The sequence below is a fragment of the Pomacea canaliculata genome, linkage group LG10 (assembly GCF_003073045.1).
Source record: "Pomacea canaliculata isolate SZHN2017 linkage group LG10, ASM307304v1, whole genome shotgun sequence".
Lineage (NCBI taxonomy): Eukaryota > Metazoa > Mollusca > Gastropoda > Architaenioglossa > Ampullariidae > Pomacea > Pomacea canaliculata.
The window spans coordinates 24,318,417-24,339,938 of NC_037599.1; the positions used below are offsets into that span (position 1 = coordinate 24,318,417).

At 45.5% G+C, this 21,522-nt stretch overlaps 1 protein-coding gene across 1 annotated transcript; it reads right to left on the bottom strand.

Annotated features, from left to right (window-relative positions):
• Positions 1-7,540: 7,540 nt before the first annotated feature.
• LOC112574501 lies at positions 7,541-13,757 on the bottom strand. Its single transcript, XM_025255626.1, has 9 exons — positions 13,583-13,757; positions 12,950-13,076; positions 12,150-12,307; positions 11,687-11,831; positions 10,955-11,173; positions 10,206-10,418; positions 9,162-9,341; positions 8,362-8,535; positions 7,541-8,112 (listed from the first exon to the last, which is right to left on the bottom strand). The coding sequence occupies exons 2-9, from the start codon at positions 13,064-13,066 to the stop codon at positions 7,849-7,851; spliced, it is 1,470 nt and encodes a 489-aa protein (XP_025111411.1). The 5' UTR covers positions 13,067-13,076; positions 13,583-13,757; the 3' UTR covers positions 7,541-7,848.
• Between the last annotated feature and the right edge of the window lie 7,765 nt (positions 13,758-21,522).

Sequence of the window (21,522 nt, forward strand, 5' to 3'; positions counted from 1 at the left end):
GGAATATTGTACACGACTTTTTTTACATTCTGGGCGGGACTTGCTGCAGATGTTGAGAGGAAGGAGCCTTCTTGTCAGACTAACTTCTGTAAGATTTTAGTTTTAAGTGAAACCAAACTATACAATATCATCTTTTTTTCAGAAAAAAAAGATGGAAGCCACTAGGTGTGGTAATCATTATTTTTCAGTGACATTGTTTAGCTTGTAGAAACTGCCGAAGGTTTCGGTCAACCAAATCTGCCCTCATGTCCACAATACACTCATCATGGTAGTGACACCTGCTGCTGGACTGATTATTGCCCACCTCAAACCCCTCCTACAGTCAGCAGCTAGTTCTAGCTCTTCATCTCATTGTTCTTTGTGTCATCGTTGTTTCGATCGCTGTCAACATTAAATTCATTTAGCTTACTGGTACATCTATAGGCCCGCTAATTAACCTGCGCAGATATCGGACTGAGTCTTCATTACATATATACATACGATGTCAAATGGACTGACAGACAGACAGACATGCTGCAATATGTTTTGTGTGACATACAATTAACTAGAACAACCTTTATTCTGGCCGTTAGCACCAGTACATGAAATCTGTCATGCTTTCTAATGATGTGTCCTGTAACAGAAGGAGGCTCTCCGTGATGTCTACTCATGCAAGATGGAGGAGAGGAGAGGCTGAGGAAAGTATGCAGGACCGCTGTCTGAGTGTTTTTTTCACTCGACACAAAAATCAGGGCGACACAAGATGTTTTATTAGTGGGGGATGTTCCCGCCTGGTCGGGAAATGGAGAACCTTTCTCTCTGGCACGCGTTTGCCACGCGAGAGAGAGGTACAGAGTAGTGAGAGAGAGAAAAACAGAGAATAAGGAGATAAAAAGTCACTGAATATACATAATGCAAATCTAACCGATTAAACAGTCCGTCCAGTACTTGGTTCCTGCATGTCCTTTCCTTTTCTTCCCCTGTGTTGTTGTCAGCCAGTTAATTAGAAGTCCTCGGTTCGCAGCCATGCATTCGTCACTTCGGTTAGCACGTGCCGTGGTGCTCGCGCAAGGTGCGTGAAAGATTAACCTTTGTGCCCTGGAGTACAGCGGTAACGGCGCAGGGAGGCAGGACTGGCAAGTGATTTGTTCCTGCATGCAGCACCACTTGTCTCTCTTCCTCCCTTGTCATGGTGCGACTGAAAGATGTACTAGAGCCGGCAGGTCCTCATCCTTGTCGTAGAGGTAGGTTTGAGAGATAACGACAGTGAACTTGATGATTGAACAATCTACAAGTCACCAGGCATGTCCAGGGTGCAAACACCCAACACAATGTCTGTCTTGAGGTGTGTGCATATGAGTCGCCAAGCTTTAAGTCATCGTCGTCAAGAAGAAGTCAACTCGGTTAAGTTTAGTCCGACTAGATGACTTGCCACACCAGCGACTCATTTTCAAGACCTTCCATACACTCTAGTTAAACGTGACTCTTTGGAAGTCAAACCGAAAACACTTCACGTCCAATCCAACTTAAGACCTTTGACCTTTCACACCAGGACAGGACAGGACAGAACATTAGTTTCTGTAGTGTATGTATAAACCCGCTGCTGCAGTATCCTGCAAACACAAAAACTTGTCGCAGTTTGACAGCCACCATCGCCAACACCCATCTAACAAGTGTTAATGTTTCAGGTGCTAATAGCGATAATGGGATAATGTCCACCCACCCACTTGTTTAGACTTTCACGGATTTCTGTCTCAGGTATGTTACAAATACGTTTGCTGTAGGCGGCGAGGGCGTCTGTACTCGTGTGATTTATATGAGAACTTCTCACAGGCTGTTAGGAATGCGTGGTCAACAGAAAGTGAACATTTGTCACAAACAACGAACAACGGTTAGCGAAGCTTGGAAATCTCTGTCGTCATAGTTGTGAGAGCATTTATGTTTGTTTGTAAACAACCTGCATTTCAGAAAACTTCAGGAAACTGACGCCAAGTACTAAATAAACAGTAAATGATGATGACGACGACGATAGTGAGGGAGGACAACGATGATGACGATAAGGAGTGATGATGATAACTATGATGATGATAACGACGATGAAGGATGATGATGTCAATGTACAATCGCTACCACTACTTCACGTGTTCTCCCTTCCGCAGAGGAAATGCACGAAGTAGACAGACATTGAAGTAAAATAACTGATGACTGCCCCCAGCTGACCGGTCACAAGTGTCTGTGTGACTGGCGAAGTGTGCAGACAGCCGTGAGGATTTTATTTTCTCTCTCTCTCTGCAGCAATTTTTAGCCATCATTGCAGTGTACACACATGGAAAAGGTCAAAGTGCACCGATGTTGACCAATAAGGGCCAAAAAGGCAGCTAAAATAAAAGGTCATCACTTAATATTGAATTAAGCAGCTAACCGGAAAACAGTGGAGAGGCCGGAAACGGGGGGAGATATGATCACAATTTTTGACAACTTTTCCCACAGCCCCCGCACTATTGTTGTAGACACACTGAAGCTCATTTCGAACGAACACACTCTCAACACTCACAACATGGCAGGCAGCACAACTTTCTCCATTCTCCGCCATTGGCAGATATGTGCCAGTGAAAGGCCAGTCCTCTCCGACATGCTGTCTGCTCAATTAAAAATATTGTCTTCCCTTCTTTAAACCATGAGATGTTACCTGTTTATCTACTTGTCTTCCAGAGAACATGAGAGGTTAGAGGTTGGAGATGGAGAGAAAAAGAGAAAGACAATGGTGGGAGGGGGCGGGGATGAGACGTACATTGCAGCACGTGACAGCGACCTTGTTCCCCCGACCTCACCCCACTCCTCGACTGATCACCCTCAGTAGTTTGACGACATTATGCCTCGCCTCGCCTCGCCTCGCTACCTGGGAGACAGGTGAGACGGTGTGCGGCGCACCGTGACGGATCCCCGGTATTGTCTGCTAATTGCTGTCGCGTGGCTGGTGTTAGTGGCGGCTGTCGCGCGTCTGCTGTAGCAAGGCTGCGGCGCATTGCGGCGACGTGTCTGGACGTGCTGCAGCTGCCGTCTTCACCCGCCGCTCACCTGGTAACAGGCGTTCACGGTGTCGGGACACGAGTGTCTTGCAGTCCCTCCGCGACCTGCAGATTCCATCCCCTCCCCCTCTTTTCATGGAAGCGATTATCATACTTACTACGCCTGTACGTCGACAGAGTGGAATGCGTACAGTGTTTGACTGAATAGTATTACATCTACATTACTCTACCATTACTTGAGCAAGTTTATTTAGCCTCTACAGCAATTACTCAAATTATTACATACGACATATGAACCGCTTCCATCCTTCATCAATCCGTCCATGATCCACTGATCCGTACAACCAAGCGAGGTTAAACGACCTCCCCTCTCTCTACAAGTAGTGTCTGCAAGGAAACCATTTCCAGCTCGGTAGAGGGCGCTTTTGAGCTTTCCTGCGTTCTTTGGTAATTAATGAGTAATTGAGCTCTCTACTCATGGTCTACAGACAAAATGTAGACTCAGTTTTGTTTTCTTTGGAATGAGTAACACAAAAATCTGCTGTCACTGATTTGGCCTCACGGGTCAGCAAGGTCGAGCACCACTCATCATCGTCTTTTAGGGAGGAGTAGCGGAGCAGTCGCCCTTCCCCCCTCCCCTTTCCGTAGTGATGGCGGGCTGCATCCTGTGGCACAGGTCGTGCAGCAGGGACACCATGAACTGTGCCGACGACTCTTTCCGGCGGATGCAGCTCCCACTGAGACATCGCGCTTCTCATTGAAGTGGGGGCAGGGGGGCAGGGAGGGAGGGGTTCCGTTGGGGGGGAATGTGTGTCAGGGAAGGCACGTGCTTAGCAGCAGTGGTCCTAGTCAGTTATATTTAGCTGAATTAATCATGCGAAACAGTTGCGGACTACGTAGGTCACCCTCGTCAATGTATGTGTTATTGGGTGACACCCTCTCACCCTTCGCGAGCGCTTGTTCGATTCAGTCACGTGGTCATGAAAATGGCATAAAATATATTATTATTATGGACTCACTACCTCCAAGGGCATTTACTAGAAAGACTGCAAAAAAAAATAAATAAATAAAAATCACAAGCTAAGCCTCCTAGATGTATTTGCTGTTGTTATCTTCTGTTGTCGCGTTCATCGTCATTGTTGATGATGTAGTTGATGATCATGTAGTTTTGTAGCGCGCTAGTATCCACATCACAAAGATGCGCTCAATGATATGACCGACGTGTTGCATCAACAAGTGAAGTGTTTATCAACTGTCATACTCTGTGTATCTAATACACGGAATGTGGGGTGCAGTGTGGAGATAAAGGAATCTAGCTTTTCATTTAGGTGTAATTTATCTATCTTTATTAAGATAAAGCAACTGGCATTAAATGTCTTCCTGATACTTGAAAAAAAAAAAAATAAACCACTTCGAAAACTTGCATTGGCGTTAGAATGTTGTTTACCAGAAGCAGTCACAAATACTACCAAAGAAATATGCCACTGTTAGAATAATTATTTAAATAATTACATTTTAATTTATATTTAAGTAAAGCTTCACACATGTTTAATTATGCCACATCTGGAAATATCCATTAAACAAGTTAGGGGGTAGAAGGCTTTTAATCAATCATTGTTGACTACCCTCCCCCTTTAATGCCAGTAAGGCAATGACCACTTCCTATTATTTATTATACATATGTAATACTGCAACCTCCCCCCTTAGCGCGAATAAAAGTTTTAAAAAAATGTTGCACATGAATATCTGCAAATATATAGTCATGTGACTTTGTCTTCCCGATGGTTGCCTGGGACACAGTTCTTCCTGTGGACACGTTGAGTCACAGTCACGAGAAAAGGTACTTGACAACCCTCCCGGTGTTTGTAAGCTACTCACCATGTTTACACCTCACCCACCCACGCATGTCTCTGTCTCTCTGTGTCATCTCTCTGCCCTTTCCTTCCCCTTTGACCTCTCGTGGTTCTACTTCCCAGTTGTGACGTGTTCACTCCTGACTTGGACTCTGGGTTTGTGTGTACTAACGCCCTGTTACTATATTTAGCCGTCATGAAGTACAGTCTGTACATCCTCCTACTCATCGTGGAACATTTCATTTCTCGTAACCATTTTTATTAGAAAGGCTTCTAGAACAGGGAAGGGCGGGCATTCCAGCATTTCAGCAAACAGGATGAGATGTCAACATTTTGTTTTGACAATTTTCGCTTGAGTTTGAGGCTGGAACTAACAGCATGGGTCAACAGACTGCTCTTTATACAATTGACCACTTATTGAAATTTCATTAATAATAATAAATAATGGCATTGAAAATAAAAACTTTATAGTACTTCACTCTATGTGAACTTATGTAAAAGGATAGTTTTATGCCAGCCATCTAGAGACAACTTGCCACTTGTAAAGATAAACATTTTATTTTTATCTCATCGGGAAAGTCCACTACTATATCACTCATAGCTATTAATGTTATTAGCAACACCATACCAACAAAAATCCCATTCGATAATTACACTGAAGGACTTTTTTGTGGTTTACGATTACGAGTGTCTTTGATACAATTCTGTTTGGTCAGACCACGAGAAGATAGTAAAATGAAGATCTCCTTCTTCGGCTAATCCTCTTGTTTACACTGTGGAAGTTGTGTAACTTGTGTACCCTTTCCTCCTGTCAACAAGACTCCAATATTTCAAGACCAATGTCTGTTGACGTGTCTGTATATTTGTTTGCTAGTGTATTTGGTCTATGATGGCGTGCTTTGAGATTTTGAATTTGTATTTAGTTGTTGCTTGTTTTCATTGGTGTAAAGCGCATCTAGTCGATTTAAAATGGAGTGGCGCGCCTCATCAAGACCAGAATAGGAGAAGAATAAATACATAAACACAACAACTTATGCGCAAGTCATTTCGGGGACAGCGAGCAAAGATGTCATAACAATGTCCCCAGCGCCATCTTGAGAATAAGGAACAACTGATGAAGAACACAGTGTCTCCCCCACCTCCCCTGTGAAGACACTGAGAAAGCGCTTTGCCGTCTAGCACTACCCAGCAGATCCTAGTCGCGGCATCGCGTTGCGCCAAAAAGCAGCTCGCGCCCTGTGGGCTCACGTGAAATGAGGGGTCACGGGTTCACGCCACGTCGTCTGCGCACAGCGGCGGAGGGTAAAGCGCTGGCCTCATGTTTCCGGGGAGACTGCGCCAACTCTTCTCACCAATCACCGCGTGTTGTGCAACACAGGTTGATAATGCACATCGCCATCGCCATCGCTGCAGCATCGGGCACCGACCAGGCCTGCACACTACGGAGTCTTACGTGTAGTCGCGTGCCCGCCAGGAGGCGCTGTGCTGACGACGGTGTGGTGAAGAGACTAGGAGCTAGTGTGTCTCCCTGCTTTACAAACACCATGGGGCGATACAATCACCTCTCTTTTCTACAAGCGTAGGGTTTAAAATTCTAAGTTAATAGAAGCTGCGCACTTTTTTTCACTCAATCGAGAACTACTTTCTCTCTCTGCCTTCCTCCCGACCCCTGTCAGTGTGTTTGTGTGTTTGTGTGGCTGTGTGGCTCTGTGTGTGTTTGTGTGTTTGTGTGGCTATGTGGCTCTGTGTGTGTTTTGTGTGTGTCGCTGCATGTGTTACTCTGTGTTTGTGCGTGTTTTTCTGTGTGTGTGAGAGTTGCAAGACACCAGATGATGTTCTTGTGACTCTTGCCTGCAGACAAGACTACTGTTGTCTACATTGCAACATCAGTTCCAGAACAGCGTGGACGGATGGAGGGGATAGAAATAGGGGTTTGGGTGGGGCGGAGGTTTGGATGACGTCCACGAGAAGCCACGTGACGCGCGAGCGACGTCGGCGACAAAAGGGCAAGGGGAGGTAACTGTTAGGAAAGCTGCATCCTCTCAAATGATGCTCCGTGGCTGGCAAGTGTTTTATCATTGGTTCGCACCCCTTGAGACCGCCCCAAGGCGACAAATGGCGCAGTAGAAAAAGCACAGAATATTAAACATTTACGGCTTTCCCCTCACATCTTTTCACTAATCTCTTCCCCCAGCTGAATATGCGAGCAATAATAATAGGATCTTAGACTGGCATAGAAAAGACCTGTAAATCTTCGTGTCCACTCAACTGTACTTGCAGCGCCATCTCGTGTTAATGTACGTTGTAAAGGTCCCCTCCCCGTATTTAACTTCTAGTCATCTGGAGGGTAGACATCCAAACAAGAGGATCCTTGCTGCAGTCCCCGATGGTGTGACAGGGGTACAGAGTAAAATGGAATGTGTGGGACTAGGGGCGAGATGCTGACCCCCAGCACAGTGTCCATCATTTGGTTCGTTCACGAGTCTAAGGAGGTGATTCCAAGAAAACTGTACCATACTATTACTCAATGCTTTTTAAGAAAACGTCGTATATATTTGCCTGTGTAGACTGAGAAAGGGAATAAGCAATGGACGACCTGGATGAGCGTGTTCAAGGCAGGGGAACATGTTAGCTTTGTACGCTCATAGTAAAAAGCGGGGAATGTTCCAGACCGTCGACAAGGATTGGATGACCTCAGCCAAAGCCACCAGACCAACATGTGGCCTGGTCAGGGTAAAAATATGTAAAACATGTACATTATACTACCCATCACTCAAATTTAAATCGGTTTATTAGTAAAGCATTCAGTCACACCCACCAACAATATTCTACAGCATCTATAAAATAATCCACAGCAACAAGTATGCCCGGGTCACAGGGTCATCTCCTCAACACACGTAATCGTGTGGTATTATCAGCCTACCAAGATAAGGTGGACACAAGATGGCATCGATGATGACGCCTTGCGCTGACCCCTGCACAGGTCATCAGGGGAGAACTAGGGGCAGGCCGCGGGTCTTGAGCCAGTGCCCCAGGGTCCCCGCCGGCGCCTTGAACACGCGGTCGAGCAGGAAGGTGACTGCGCGCTGGTAGTGGATCTGACAAATCTGGTTGATAGGCAACGACATGACGATGAGCGCCACCTTGGCCTTGACGAACTTGGGGTTGCTAGGCGACAGCTTGAAGTAAGGCTTGATGCTTTCCAGCAGGTTGTTAACCTCCACGTCCTTCTTCCCATTTCCCTTTTGCATCTGGCCAGAACAGCAGAGGTTGTATATATTTATTGTATATATTTATGTGTGTGGGTTGGATGGGTGGGTGGAGTTGTATATCCTGTATATGACAAGAGCGATATCTGTGTGTGTGGGTGAATTCATGTGAGATTTATGAGCGTGGGTGTATGGTGTGAGGTGGGGGGAGGGTTGGCAGCATCACAACATCCCAGCACAAGTAGACACACAGACACAAGCCAAATGTTGTGGACAAGTCCGAGCGAACACCTCGTCAACGAGCTCCTTGTACCACGCCGTCAACTCGCAGTCGTAGATGGTGCGCTTCTGGCGTTGTCGTCTCTTCCGTTTGACTTCTGCCTCCATCTGTCGCTGGTGGGCTTTGAAGATTGTAGACACGGACAGGTTGGACAGTGTGCCCATTTGCGCGTGAAAACTTTCTATCTAGAAACATAGAGCACAAGACTCCTCAGTAACACCAAACATCAAAGGCTTTCATTATTTGTCAAGGTGCCGACAGCATCACAGGAGGACACGTGACACGGACAAAAGCAAGAATTTCTCTCTGATCACAAGTCTGCCCATCAGCCCCGTCCTGTCCTCAGACTGGTGCTGGAAATAAAGTTGATTGAACTTCAGGAACATGCACACGTGCGGCTGGATAATTACGTGCTGTGTGTCTTGTGTTGGATGGTGTGGATTGTTATTGCATTGTGCTGTTCAGCTTTCGTCCATCGAGGTGCTCAAGACTATGTCACGCCTGTCGTCTGGCGCTGGTTTCATTGACGACTCGTCGGATTAAGAGAAGGTAAATGACACTTAGCATCTTGATGACAATGAACGCCCATTTCGGCCTTTATGAACTGTCATCTAGACATGAGCACAGCCTATGAACATATGGCTAGCACAACCTCATGAACCTGTGAAGGAACACAGCACCATGAGCTTGGTTCTAAACTGGAAGTGACCCAGACAGTGACACACCTTCCCCATGAAGGCAGACTGAACGTGACAAAACGTGACCAGTACGTGGTCTCAACTGTTTCTGTACCCCCTCAGTCCTCTCTCACCGTCTCGTTGTCCACCCGCCACAAGGTCTCGTCCACCGCTCGGCTGATTTCCTTGCGTGCCGTGGCCCACTCCTTCCGCGAGGTCAGGATGTTGGTCAACGAGTTCTTCACTTTGGCCTGCACAGGAGGGGTAGGAAGAGGTGCGCCGATGTTGTGCCCTTGATCGGCTGCTGCCAGCGCCTGCGCAATACAGGTGATACAGTGATACAGGTGAAGGAGGAAGGTGGACACAGGTTGTTGTGCCTCTTGGTCTTCAGAGGATCTCATGGAAAGTATCGTGGAGTCTGCGCATTCGTACCGGAATCGTTGCAGCTCGCGCACACACACACACACTTTATCCATGTACAGATACCCTGAGATTAAACAAATTGTTATTGGATTAAGGAGATATTCTGGGATTAGAGATACGTTAACCCACATCACTCGAGGGTTATTTTTTCCGTTGTGAAGGAGGCTAAAAGGTGGCTGTAATTTTATTTTGTGGTTACAGGAAGATGCCCACTTATACAGTCGTTTTGGTGTTCACATGAACACATATCATTTCTTAAGAGCCAATTCTAGTCTTGCTGTCCTCGTAAAGACGAACATTGAAATCTTTGGTGTTGTGACGTAGCCTTTAAAAAGTTCTAATTAAAAATTTATAAGGGTTGTTTATTTATTTGTTTTCTTCATTTTGATACGAAGTCTAAGACCATCTAATCATTGTTTAAGAAGATCTTCACAAAAAAGTCGTTCTAAAAAGCGACCTACTTTCGTCCTGGAGATCAACCCTACATTAACATTCCTATGCACGGAAGGAGGTCAAATCGTGACGTCACGTTGGTACACAGGCTTAGTTAGCCTATGGTCCCAGCTCTCCCACTGCTGAGGTTTCACGAAGAAAAACTTATTCATCGTAATGTTTGTAGAGAAGGCCTCTTAACCATGATGGAAGTAACTTTATAGGAAAACCTTTCTAAAAACTTGGGGTTTTTTTTTTTCAATTTGCATTCTTTACGAAAAAAACCTTTGACCCATGTCTGACGACCGCCATGACCTGCTGACCTGCCAGATGACGGGCCAGGGCTTGCGCAGCATCTCGTTAAACTTCTCGTCCAGAGGCGTGATGACGTGGGACGGAGTCTCTCCCGGCGAGTGCTCGTTCTTCAGGGTGTGGTGGCGGGGACTGGGGATCTTCCTCATGTTGACGTTGATGGACATACGGGCGGGGGCGTCCACCTTTCGCTTCCGTAAGTCATATGGGGCTTGACTCATGATCTGAAGTCCATCCATCCATCCAAGCGTCCGTTCGTTCATCCACCCATTCGTCCATTCGTCCGTTTGTGTATTGTTTCCTTATGGAAGCATCTACACCAGGAACCACCAACCTTATTGACACCGAGAGCTACTGAGTAATGCGAGGAATAACTCGTTTGATAGAATAACAAAGTTGAACCGTTCACCTTCAATGATGACAATATCAATAATAAAAACCTATCTAAAGAGACTGAACGCGTTAGTGTTATCGATTCATCACAATAAATATTAACGATAAATGATAAAAATGTATTTAAATGCAACATCATTTATTTCTGTTAATATTATTCTAGTTCAACAAAGGTGTCTTTGAATGACATCGTCTCAACTTTAAACTCATTATCAGCTGGTTAGCGCACAAGCTCAGGCACTGACAACAAAGACAAAACATAAACAAACAACCTAATAAGCAACTGTGTAAGCTTCCCCATCTTACCCATCCTCCCCCCCATGGTGCATCCTCCCCTGGTTCCCTCCTGCTGTGGCTCCTGTCTCACCTGCTCCTTGAAGCTGTGCGTCGTTGCGGCGAAGCCCCCCAGGAACCTCTTGCTGGGGGCGATGCAGACGTCGATGTCTTTGCTGAAGACGTGCGAGTCCAGGTTCTCCAGGTTGATGGGGACGTTGGAGCGGAGGTGGCGCACCTTCAGCTGCAGAAGCTTCTCGATCAGCAGCTTCAGGGTCTTCAAGAACAGGATATCGTCCCTCCTGACCCGCTCCTAGGTGTTACAGGATGTGTGTCAAGATAAATGTCAAACAAATACAAGTATCACACGAGACATGGAGACAGAGTTCAGTAGTTCAGTTTTATCGAGTGCTTCAGTTGTGAAATGTGACCTTGTACACCTCGTGTCTGACCCTTCCTGACCTGAGTACTTCTTGAACTTGTGGCTGAGTGTGCTTTGTATCACAACATGTTGTTGTTAGCAGTGTTTTTAATTTCTTTTATTATCGTTGGTCAGCGCCAACTGAACGCCTGCGTCCTTATTATCAACCAGCATGCAAGTTGTCATCTTCTTTATCATCATCTTTCTCTTTCTTACTGTTGTTGGTGATGATGTTGTTGTTCTCCAACTTTTTTTTTATATAGTGCATTATAATTTGTTGTAGTGCAGAGCACTCCTCGCCCAGTAGCCAGATCACTACCATCATCACTGAATGCATTCCCCTCTCCCCCCGACACCTGGTCAGCAGAGCTGCTACATCAGGTGTGAACTCGCGGACTGTCTTACCTTGCGGTACACCAGGTCCGGGTCCCCCATATTAATCTTGGAGATCGTCTCTTCCTCTGTCGGTGGCTTCTGTCGCCGCAGTCGTGCGTTCCACACCCGCATGAACTGACTGGTGAAGTCGACACCCGCCTTGACGTTCTGAATCCTGCAATTTGATTGGTCAAGAATCATTTTGTCGAAAAATCAATCAACCAATCAATCAATCATCAGACTCTGTGAATACAGAGAGAAAGTGGAGCGAACAGGGATGTAACAGTGTAACAATGATGTAACAAAGCGAAACCGATAAGAAAGAAGAAGTGTTGTATCCATGACTACCAATTCCTCCTCACATCGACAGAACTTGCAGCCACAACGACCCTGTTACAACAGACGCAACGACAGTAACATCATAAAACGAGGACAGAAATAACCACAAGGGTCGAGGGTCAAAGAAAGACTCTCCTCCCCCCGTCTCCCCCACCTGGCCTCTGTCTCGCTCAGGTGTGTGCGGATGGCATTGAATCCAGCCGTGGAGCACGCAAACAGGTCGCTGGTGTCTTTGAAGATTGTGGTGCTACGAACCTGTTCTGTCCGCTTTGGAATGAACTTTTCGAAATGGCTCGTGTATAAATCCCTAGCCTGAAAAAGGAGATCATCATCATCAGCAGCAGCATCATCAGCATCATCAATCATCAATCATCATCAATCTCGATTTTTGGAAACTTTTTGCTTGTGGATTAATAGGGTTGTATTGTACATCCCTGATTTTTAAACTATAAAACAGCTTCAGGCAATGAGATAAAATCGTTTATTGCAAAGAAAAGCACGAGAGCGTGGCCGGAAGCAGGGGAGGAGGAGAGAGCGGGAGGAGCGAGTGAGGTGGTGAGGAGGGCGAGTCCGCCAGGCGCCACATTGCCAACCGTTCAGACGCTGATGTCGCGGGCGATTCTGCTTACAAACAAAATTAAGGAAACACTAGCTTGTTTCACTGTATTCAATTCTATTCTTTCGCTTTCCCGGCACACCCCTACAGACACAAACATTTCTAGAAATGATGAGAAAGAATAAAAGTGCAAGATTGAAGAAACCACGGAAACTTTCGCGAAACGAAAAGCAGGTGTAAAGATCGTACTACAATGTCTCCATTGTCCAGACGACTGCTTCCATGAGTCCCGATATTACTAGATATTGCAAGACAGGGTATCTTCTTCCAAGACATTAAGTGGTTAGCGAGGAGAGAGAGAGAGATTGACAGACGATCACAAACATATTATTGGTTACCTTTGGATCCAGACAATGATTCATTGCGTTGAACACCAGCTCCTCCAGCCCCATGGTGGGCCACCCACCCACCGGCACGTACGTTTTGTTTGCTGGTGTTAAGCATCCTTGAGTCATGTGGTTGCATCTGTTGACAAATGTCAGCATCACGAGCAATGGCCTCATTGGAGAATTAGAAACAAGAAATTACTAAAAAAAAAAACCAAACCAAAACAAAACAAAACAAAACAAAACAAAACAAAAAACAACCCCCCAACAGATTGACGGACCGGTCTCATCGTTATCACAGTGATTCCTTGGAGAACACAAAATCACAATAATTCTGAAGAAAGCATAAACTGTTTGCTTCCGATGTTCAAGTTAAAAAGTATGACCAATGTCATTAGACAGAAAATTTTGCTTCAGTCCATTCAGTTATGGAGTAGAAACAAGAAGTTTACATGGGAAACGAACTGCGATCCGACAGGTCTGAGGACTGTCCCAAACATGAAACTGGAGACGGTTTTCGCTAAAAAAATGATCCCAGTGAGATAAATTATCTTTACCTACATTTATAAAAACAAACTTGTGTACAGGTCATCTGTTGTTACATTTTCCACAGAAATCAAACGACTGGAGGGACACGGAACTAACCTTCGGTGAACCCTTTCATCTCTCTCTTCGTCTGGTGCCTGAACCACTCGATGGGTTCGGTTCCTGACTCGAATGGTTGGTTCCTGGGTGTAGACATCCTGCGTTGTGAAGTAGTACTGTGGAATGGTCTTGCTCAGAAGTTGGCGATGGCCTGGCTGCGTATGGACGCCATCTTGAAGTCACCTGGGCGTCAACCTTGCGGCTGTTTCCTCTTAAACACTTTTCTTCAAGTTCTTGCCTTTGCTGGGATGCTTTCTGGGGCAGCTGCTGGTCAGAAATACGGTTAGTTCACATTTGTGAGGAGAATCAGGAAGCTTAGGAACTAGCAGCATCACTTTGGTGCACGGATCTTGTCGCTATGAAAATTAAAATAACATAAACAGAAAATTTCTCAAACCGAAACTTCTTTTCGCTACGCACGACACAGTTCTGAGAAATCTTTGGCAAAAGTATTCATCGAGAAGAAATTCTGATAAATGCATCTTTCTGAAGACTAATTCGAGGAACTATGAATTGCTGAGAGAAGTCAGCTTAGCTACGAGTCGCTAGTACTTCTACTAGAAAGTAAGGAGACGAACGGAGTCTACCTGTTCAGGTACAAATATCACCTTGGTAACAAGTCCGTGCTGACGCAATGTGCATCGTCAAAGGACGAGAGAGGTAAAAATACGTCACGAGCTATTATTAGCTTCCTTACACCTGACAGGTAAAGTTGTCCACTTAGTTCACATCTCACCTTCACACAGTCGAAGCTGTGTGGAGACCTTTTTTGACCATAAATACAACAAACAAACAAACAGGGTCATCCACAGGGGTCATCCACAGGGGTCAGCCCACATGCAGTGTCACGTGGAATACTGTTTTATCTGTCTGTATGCTATGTGAGTATATTTTGTGTGTACATATCAAGGTGTAGAACAAAGCTCACACAGTATGTTGTCCACAAGTGTACCCAGCTCCTTTCTTCACAAGGAGAAATGTGAGAAAGTGTTTACATCTGTCTGCCTGAATGATTATTGTGCGGAGTGTCGTTTGCTTTTCTTCCAGTCGCCATTTGCATTTGTTATTTCTTCCCATGTGCGGCGGAAATGCTTTAAACAAGCGAAGCACTGAAAACTAATTACCACTTTAATTGTCTTCAATTAGTGCGAATATCCGCTCCCTTTCTTATTCCCCCCTCCAGTCTCTCTCTCACACACATGGAGGCCATGTTTTACTGGTTAACTTGAAAAAGGCAAACTTAAGGTTTTATATTCTTAATGGTATATTTGTCAGAGAATATCTTTATGACACATGTATAATGACACGGACTAGTTTTGTTTTTTTTGGTAGTTTGGAGTTTGTGTCATTAAGATATAAGCGACGAACCTGAAAACATTTTATGTAGAATGACTAAAATAACTGTTAAACACTATCTCAAATCCGGATCATTGACTACCGTTTGCTTCCTTCCTTCCTTCCCTACTCCCATTTGTGTTTCCCATTCCTGTCACGCCTCCAAAGAACAAAGAAGTCGTTGTCGTCCCGTGGACAGGAGGTAAAGGCTGGGTCCGTGGGTTTGGATGTGGGCTCCATCACAAGTAATTTTTCTATCGGTGTGAAACTTTGTCCCTTGCAAAAGTAAAAAGTGAATAAACAGAAGGTACAGGTGAATTTTCTAGAGCATAATAACGAAGAACCTATGAGGCAGGCCTGACGAGAGGGGGGGACAAGGGTGTACCCGGGCCCGCGGCTGTCAAGGGCCCGGCCTTGGTCAGTGGTTTTTTTTCTTCTCCTTTTCTTTTTCTTTTAAAGAAAGGTCTAAGGACAGAACACCAAGCATTACACATGCAGAAGTTGAGTTTGAGTGTAGATATTGAAATTCGAATTGTAAACATACATTATATACTGAAAATAATACGATTACAAGTACAAGGGGCCCAGAGAGGTCGTCTGTCCCGGGGCCCGGGCTGGCTCTCGGCGGCCCTGATGGGAGGGAGCGAAGCTGGTGAGTGGATATCGGGGTTGGAGCGGTAATTCTGATCAGAATTCAGAGAATAAGGAGTATGGAGACCAAATACAGAACCTCGGTTAACGAACTTAAAAACGAAAAGGGATAAATGGAGTTAAATAAACATAAAAACATTAACGAAAGCATTTAAACAGAAAAATTTGACGGCGTGGTTTGGAAACAAGTGTGGGAGGAACTGCTTTGAATCCCCTCATGAGCACACGTGACATTATAAATCGGGGAGACTTCCTTTTCTGTAGCTTTGAGGTTGAAGAAAAAAACTTGTCCAGTGTCTGCTTCTTCTGCCTTTTTTGTAAAACTCTTCGGTAATACATCACATATCGACAGACGCATGCCACCTTCATACTTTGAAATCATTTCCTTTTTCAATTCATTTGTTGGCCGCGTCCTTGTCATTACCTCACTACTATTAATTGCTCTTAATCTTTTTTGGAGCCATGATTGAGGATTATCTTATTAAAATAAAGCATAACAATCACTAAATAAGAAGGATGCGCACAGGTAAGGAACGACTGATCGTAACTGTGTCTCGAGCTCGAATGATTACATGCTGGTCGGTCACGTGTGGTTCACGTGGCTGTTCGTTATCCGAAATTTTGTTCGCTATCGGAGACAAATTTTTAACGAAATTTTTGTTCGTTATCCGAAATTTTGTTCGCTATCCGAGACAAATTTTTAGCGAAATTTTTGTTCGTTAACCGAAAAATTCGCTATCCGAGGCGTTCGCTAACCGAGGTTCCACTGTAATTGAATACTTTCTGTTGTCGTTTCGGTTGCTATGGCTTTAAGGAAGGAAGAAAACTGAGGGAGGACTTGAATGCTCTAGAAGAGGAGAGGGGAGTAGAGGGCTGTAATGAGATGACAGAAGGAGGTGTGCCCACAGCTTCATCAGGTGCACACCCGTACAGCAAGCGGTCCTGATAAAGTAAACAGTTCTATCTCACGGCTCTGTGTTGGCCACCTCGCCAACATTATAAGTTTTATCTTTAATATATCACTTTTTAACGGTTCCGCCCCAAACTATGGAAAGCATCCTGCATCATGCCAGTGCCTAATAGAAGTCCTGAGCTAGAGTTAAACGATTTACTTCCAGTTAATGGGATAACAGATTTTGAAATCCTACAAGGCCTCGTGCGGGACCCTGGAGGTTCCCCCACAGTTTGAATGCAGGAGTGAACTTGGTGTAGAAAACACAGTTTTATGTCTGACATGGCAGTTGAGCACCTGGAGTACCTGGACACCGGTGTCACGAGGCACCAAGATGCAGCAGTTTTCTTAGTACTGTCCACAAACCGGAAATAGGGGTCGAGCGACAACCGTTTCGGCCTTCACTGTGGTGGATACAGAGACAAAGAGTGATTTTCATCGACGAGAAGTCCAACAAAATCACTTCCACAGTTGCCTGCTCTTGTCGAAGTAATAATTTTAAGCCGTGGGCAGCAGAAACAAAGCGAAAAGTGACTTAACCTTAATTAAAGTGTGTTTTGGTAGAGGCACGAGAGCGGCTAACACACTGACCCCAGCTTCCGCTTAGACTCACGACACTGACTGCGCATGCGCTGAATAACTGACGACATACCTTCATTCACTTAAGTTTGTTTTGTTTCTCCGGCACTTAAAACAATGTCATTTCAGAAGCTAATTAGGATGAATTTTATGCCAAAACTTTTTTGTAGATTTTAAGTGAGCTGATTAATAGAAATCATGTCATCGTATCTCTAGCGATGTTGTTTTTCATACTCTGTACACAAGCACCTATCCTCATGTGTACACAAACACACATGTGGCAGTACTTTCTCATTTTAGATGAACAGGGGCTGTTGTTACTATCCACTCACCAGTGGATTGCAAATATTTGCAGGTAAGATTGGGGTCGCAGCCCACACAGGTGTAAACACACTTTACACGACAGAGCGGACAGGTGAGTGATCTGTCACAACACTGGTAGCACTGGTCACCACAGGGCGGAGGCTGTTCCTCCCATCTCTCGCTCGTGGCACGTGACGGAGACGCTGGGGTCAAAGGTTGGGTTAACGAACATCGGCTGTGCGTGGATTGTTTTTAAACACGGATTGTAATCATTGTCGTTATCAGGTTCGCTGAAATCTTGCGAGCTGCCATCGCGTGCTTACCACGTGTTGACGACTTGTCTGTTCAGAGTTTACCGAGCTGTGTGTGTGTGTGCGCGTGTGTGTGCGCGCGCGCTGTTCATGTGTGTGCGATGTGCTGTGGGGAGGGAGGCATTATGACAGTAAAACTATGATTTTCATCAAAATGATTATCGCCACAAAGTCATCGCTTGAGAAAATATACGGAAAGAATTTAAAACGAGCTTGGCGTCCTTAGAATTAAATTTAAATAATTTATCTCTCTCTTCTGTGTGTGTGTGTGTGTGAGTTTTACTCTGTGTGTGTGTGTTGCTTCACACATGAGTTTAGAGGGCGTGCCCTTTATTTCTTTCTCCTCGCTCCCCTCATCTCCTGCACGAAAGCATGGAAGCCTAGCGGCACCGAGGTCACGTGCTTGTGGTCACCTACACGGCGCGTGCGCACTGTCTGGACGGCTGGGTGGCGCTGCCTGACGGTGCCAGTGACCTGGTGACTTCACCTTTCCCCCTCCCACAAGCCTCTGTCACGTGACAAACATTTTTTGCCCAGAACGTTTGTCTGTGTCACGTGATATCTGCCGCAGCCCGCTCTGCTGGTGGTGGTGGTGCTGCTGGTGGTGGTGCTGGTGCCGCTGGTGCCTGTTGTGTCACGAAGCAAGAATGGCTGGGAGAGCTCGGCTTTCGTGCAAACATATCTGGCGACAGTCAGGGTAGATTTTCATCAGGTTAATCCGATATAATCTTTGCAAGTTATGTCTCAAGGTGTTCCACGAATCTCCCCACGAGTAGGCCACGCAAGGGGGCGCCACGTGCTTGGGGTCGTTATCACGAGAGGTCACGAGAGGTCACGCACGGTGTTTGCGTCAGATCACACGTGCGTACGAAATGTCTAACCCTGCAGTTCTCCCACTGGCTTTGAGAAACCCGACCCATGTCGAAATTTGAAAAGGTCAGCACCATCTTGGAGATTCTGTGTGTGACCTCTAAATGCTTTAAAAACATTTTCCCTTTGTGCAGAAACAGTCTCGGGTGATCTAACTGGTTTTCCACCTCCCCACCATCCACCCCACAACACACATACACAGTACTTTAAGGAATGTCACTTTAGAAGGAACTGTAAATGTTTTCATTGATATCGACAGCTGTCTCCCCTTGATGGGGACAAGGAGGTAGATGGACGTGCTGCTTGAAGTCCCTGGGGGGTGCAATCGTGTGTTGTAAACGCTATCTCGCCACCCGGAGAGTACATCACTTACAGTTGTGTATGCGAGTGTCTGCTGTACCTTGATATCGGCTTGAAAAGTCTAATTTATAGGTGCTTCTTGACATCATTAGCATATTATTCCCCACCTAAAGAGTCTATGCTCAGTTTAGTCCTAGAAAATGAACTGAGAGCAAAATGGCTGTTAACACGAAACAGACTTTGATAAAGTGATAAAATAGTTTGACAAGAAGGTACTTCCTCTACTTGCATCTCACCTTGGGGTGGGGTGGTGGTGATGAAGGAGGAAGAAAGTGATGTGAAGTATCTGGAACAAACCCCAGACCCAAAGTTGTGTCAAGCAGGTGAGAGGAGAGAGTGTCGCGAGGTGAGACCTCAACATGAGCTTGTACTCGGTGACAACTGTTATAAGACTTGTCTGTTGTACCACCCAGAATCTGACTTACTTTATCAGTTTATACATACATGCCTAGAAAGGTCTGACAAACATAAACGTGGCGGTAAATAAAAGAGAATAAAAGTATAGAAAAAGACGGATTTGTTTCCGTGTGTTCTCGTACAAACCGATCATAAATAGGACTGTCGGCATCTTTATAGTCTTTTGATGTCATTGATGTGTTGTCGAGAGTTGTTGTGACCCGGAAATGTTGTGGCGGCATGTACAAACTAATCAGAAATCTTCACAGCCTGCAATTATTTCCTCTTTCACTCTTCCAGCCTCCCACACAGACATCAAGACACTCGTGCAGGGTCCGAGCGGGTTGTACTAATACTTACTGTAGTCTGGAGGATGACAACAAGCGAAACTGGGTGAAAACAAAGCTGGGCCATGACCAGTGTGTACACTGTACTTGAGAGAAATATCATCAGAAGCTGATAAAATACTCAAGCATATCGTCTGCTTTATCAAGACACTAGACAGAAGGAAACAACAGAGATCGCGAGAAGCATCCAGGTGAGGCGGACACACTTAGTGTTTACTCACCTGTAATTGCACTATACTTTCTGACCTTTGACATTCATGAAAAATCCAGTGCTAACCCTTTCATACATAGTAAAAGTTGGAACGAATAGATAGAAAGTATAAGTAAAAGTATAAGGAAAACTGACATTTGCACTCGAGGAAAACAGAGCACTGGAGCCATGGACAGGTATCCACTGCCGTCTTCAGCAACTAAAAGCAAAGTGACTGCAATGGTCAGTGCACATAATTTTTTTAAAAAAGCTTCGAGTTATAGTGTCCGTTTATAAATAATTTATTATCTTTATTTATTAATAATTTACGATATTTATAACTTTCTTTTTCCTTTTTAAGCTAAAAAAAAAAATTTAGAAGTTCGTCGGCGTCGAGGACTCACTCGAGCTTGTCCGAACATGGCCAAGCATCTGTAGTCGATAGGTTCAAGTCCCTGTCCTGTTGACGCCGATGCCCTGTGTCAGACCCACGCGGCCAAGATGCTCAAATCTTGCCAAAGATAATTTCAAGCTGGATAGGTGACCCCACTTGAGAGAAGATCGCTCCCTCGACACTTGTCTGATTGTACGAGCGCCAGTTATCAGCGGCTGTGATAGCGCCATTAGGGTTGGTATCTTGACCAGATACTTGCTCATCCCTACAGCTCCTATCTCGACAAGGTTCCACCCGCTGGACTACCCCGGGTGCGATTGACGAGCTGCACGGACTTGTTGATGGAACGCACGCCAGCGGACAGGTGGGAGAGCGACCCCCGCCTTGAACATGTCATGATGCAGGTGACTGGACGTGGGCTGTGTGTTGTGTCTCTGTTCTCTCATCATCGTCATCGTTGTCGTCAACATCACAGCCACAGCTGGTATTACTATGACAACTACAATGTTAACCGTGAAACTTCAGTGACTGTTATTTTCTCTCCGGGACGTTTGTGAGTTGTCTTCACGACTTGTGAGTTGTCTACCCTGTCACTGTGTGATCTGCTTGAATGAGCACCTGTCCTCCTCCCACCTCTACCCCTCTCTCTATTCCTCTCCTTCTCGCGTCTAAATCCACCCCGGGTACTTTATCTGCATGGGTATAGCTTCTCCTTTATCTGCTACTTGAGCAGACAAACAAGCTCACCTTCTCTCTGTTTATCTGTTTACTTCACACTTACGGAGCCACGAAGCCAAGACCGAGTACTCTGGATGAGGGGCGGAGGGTAGGGAGGAGGAGGGGGGACTGCAAACAGAGTTGTCGTTGCTTGTGTTGTGGTGGTGAAGCTGTAGTGGTCTCGTGCGATTAGATGTTCATCGCACTGATCACTCGCCGGGTGGGACGAGTATCACACACAGTGTGTCCCTCAGTTCCCACGACAAGGCGGGTGGTGGGTAGGCACACCTCCCAGGCCACCCGACAGCAACACGTGATGTGATGTGACAGATTTATAATTGAGTAATTGATCGCCACCTAGCGGAACTCCACACTCCAGTCCGACAGTGATTTCCCTCCGCCTTACCTGTCGTATATCGTCCTAATGTGCTGGTTCCTCCCGCTTTCTTCACATCCAATAATATTAATAAACATTTATAAAGCCATTTGGCTGATAGAAGCAGGAGTCGGTGGAAGCAGTCAAAGACGGAGTCTT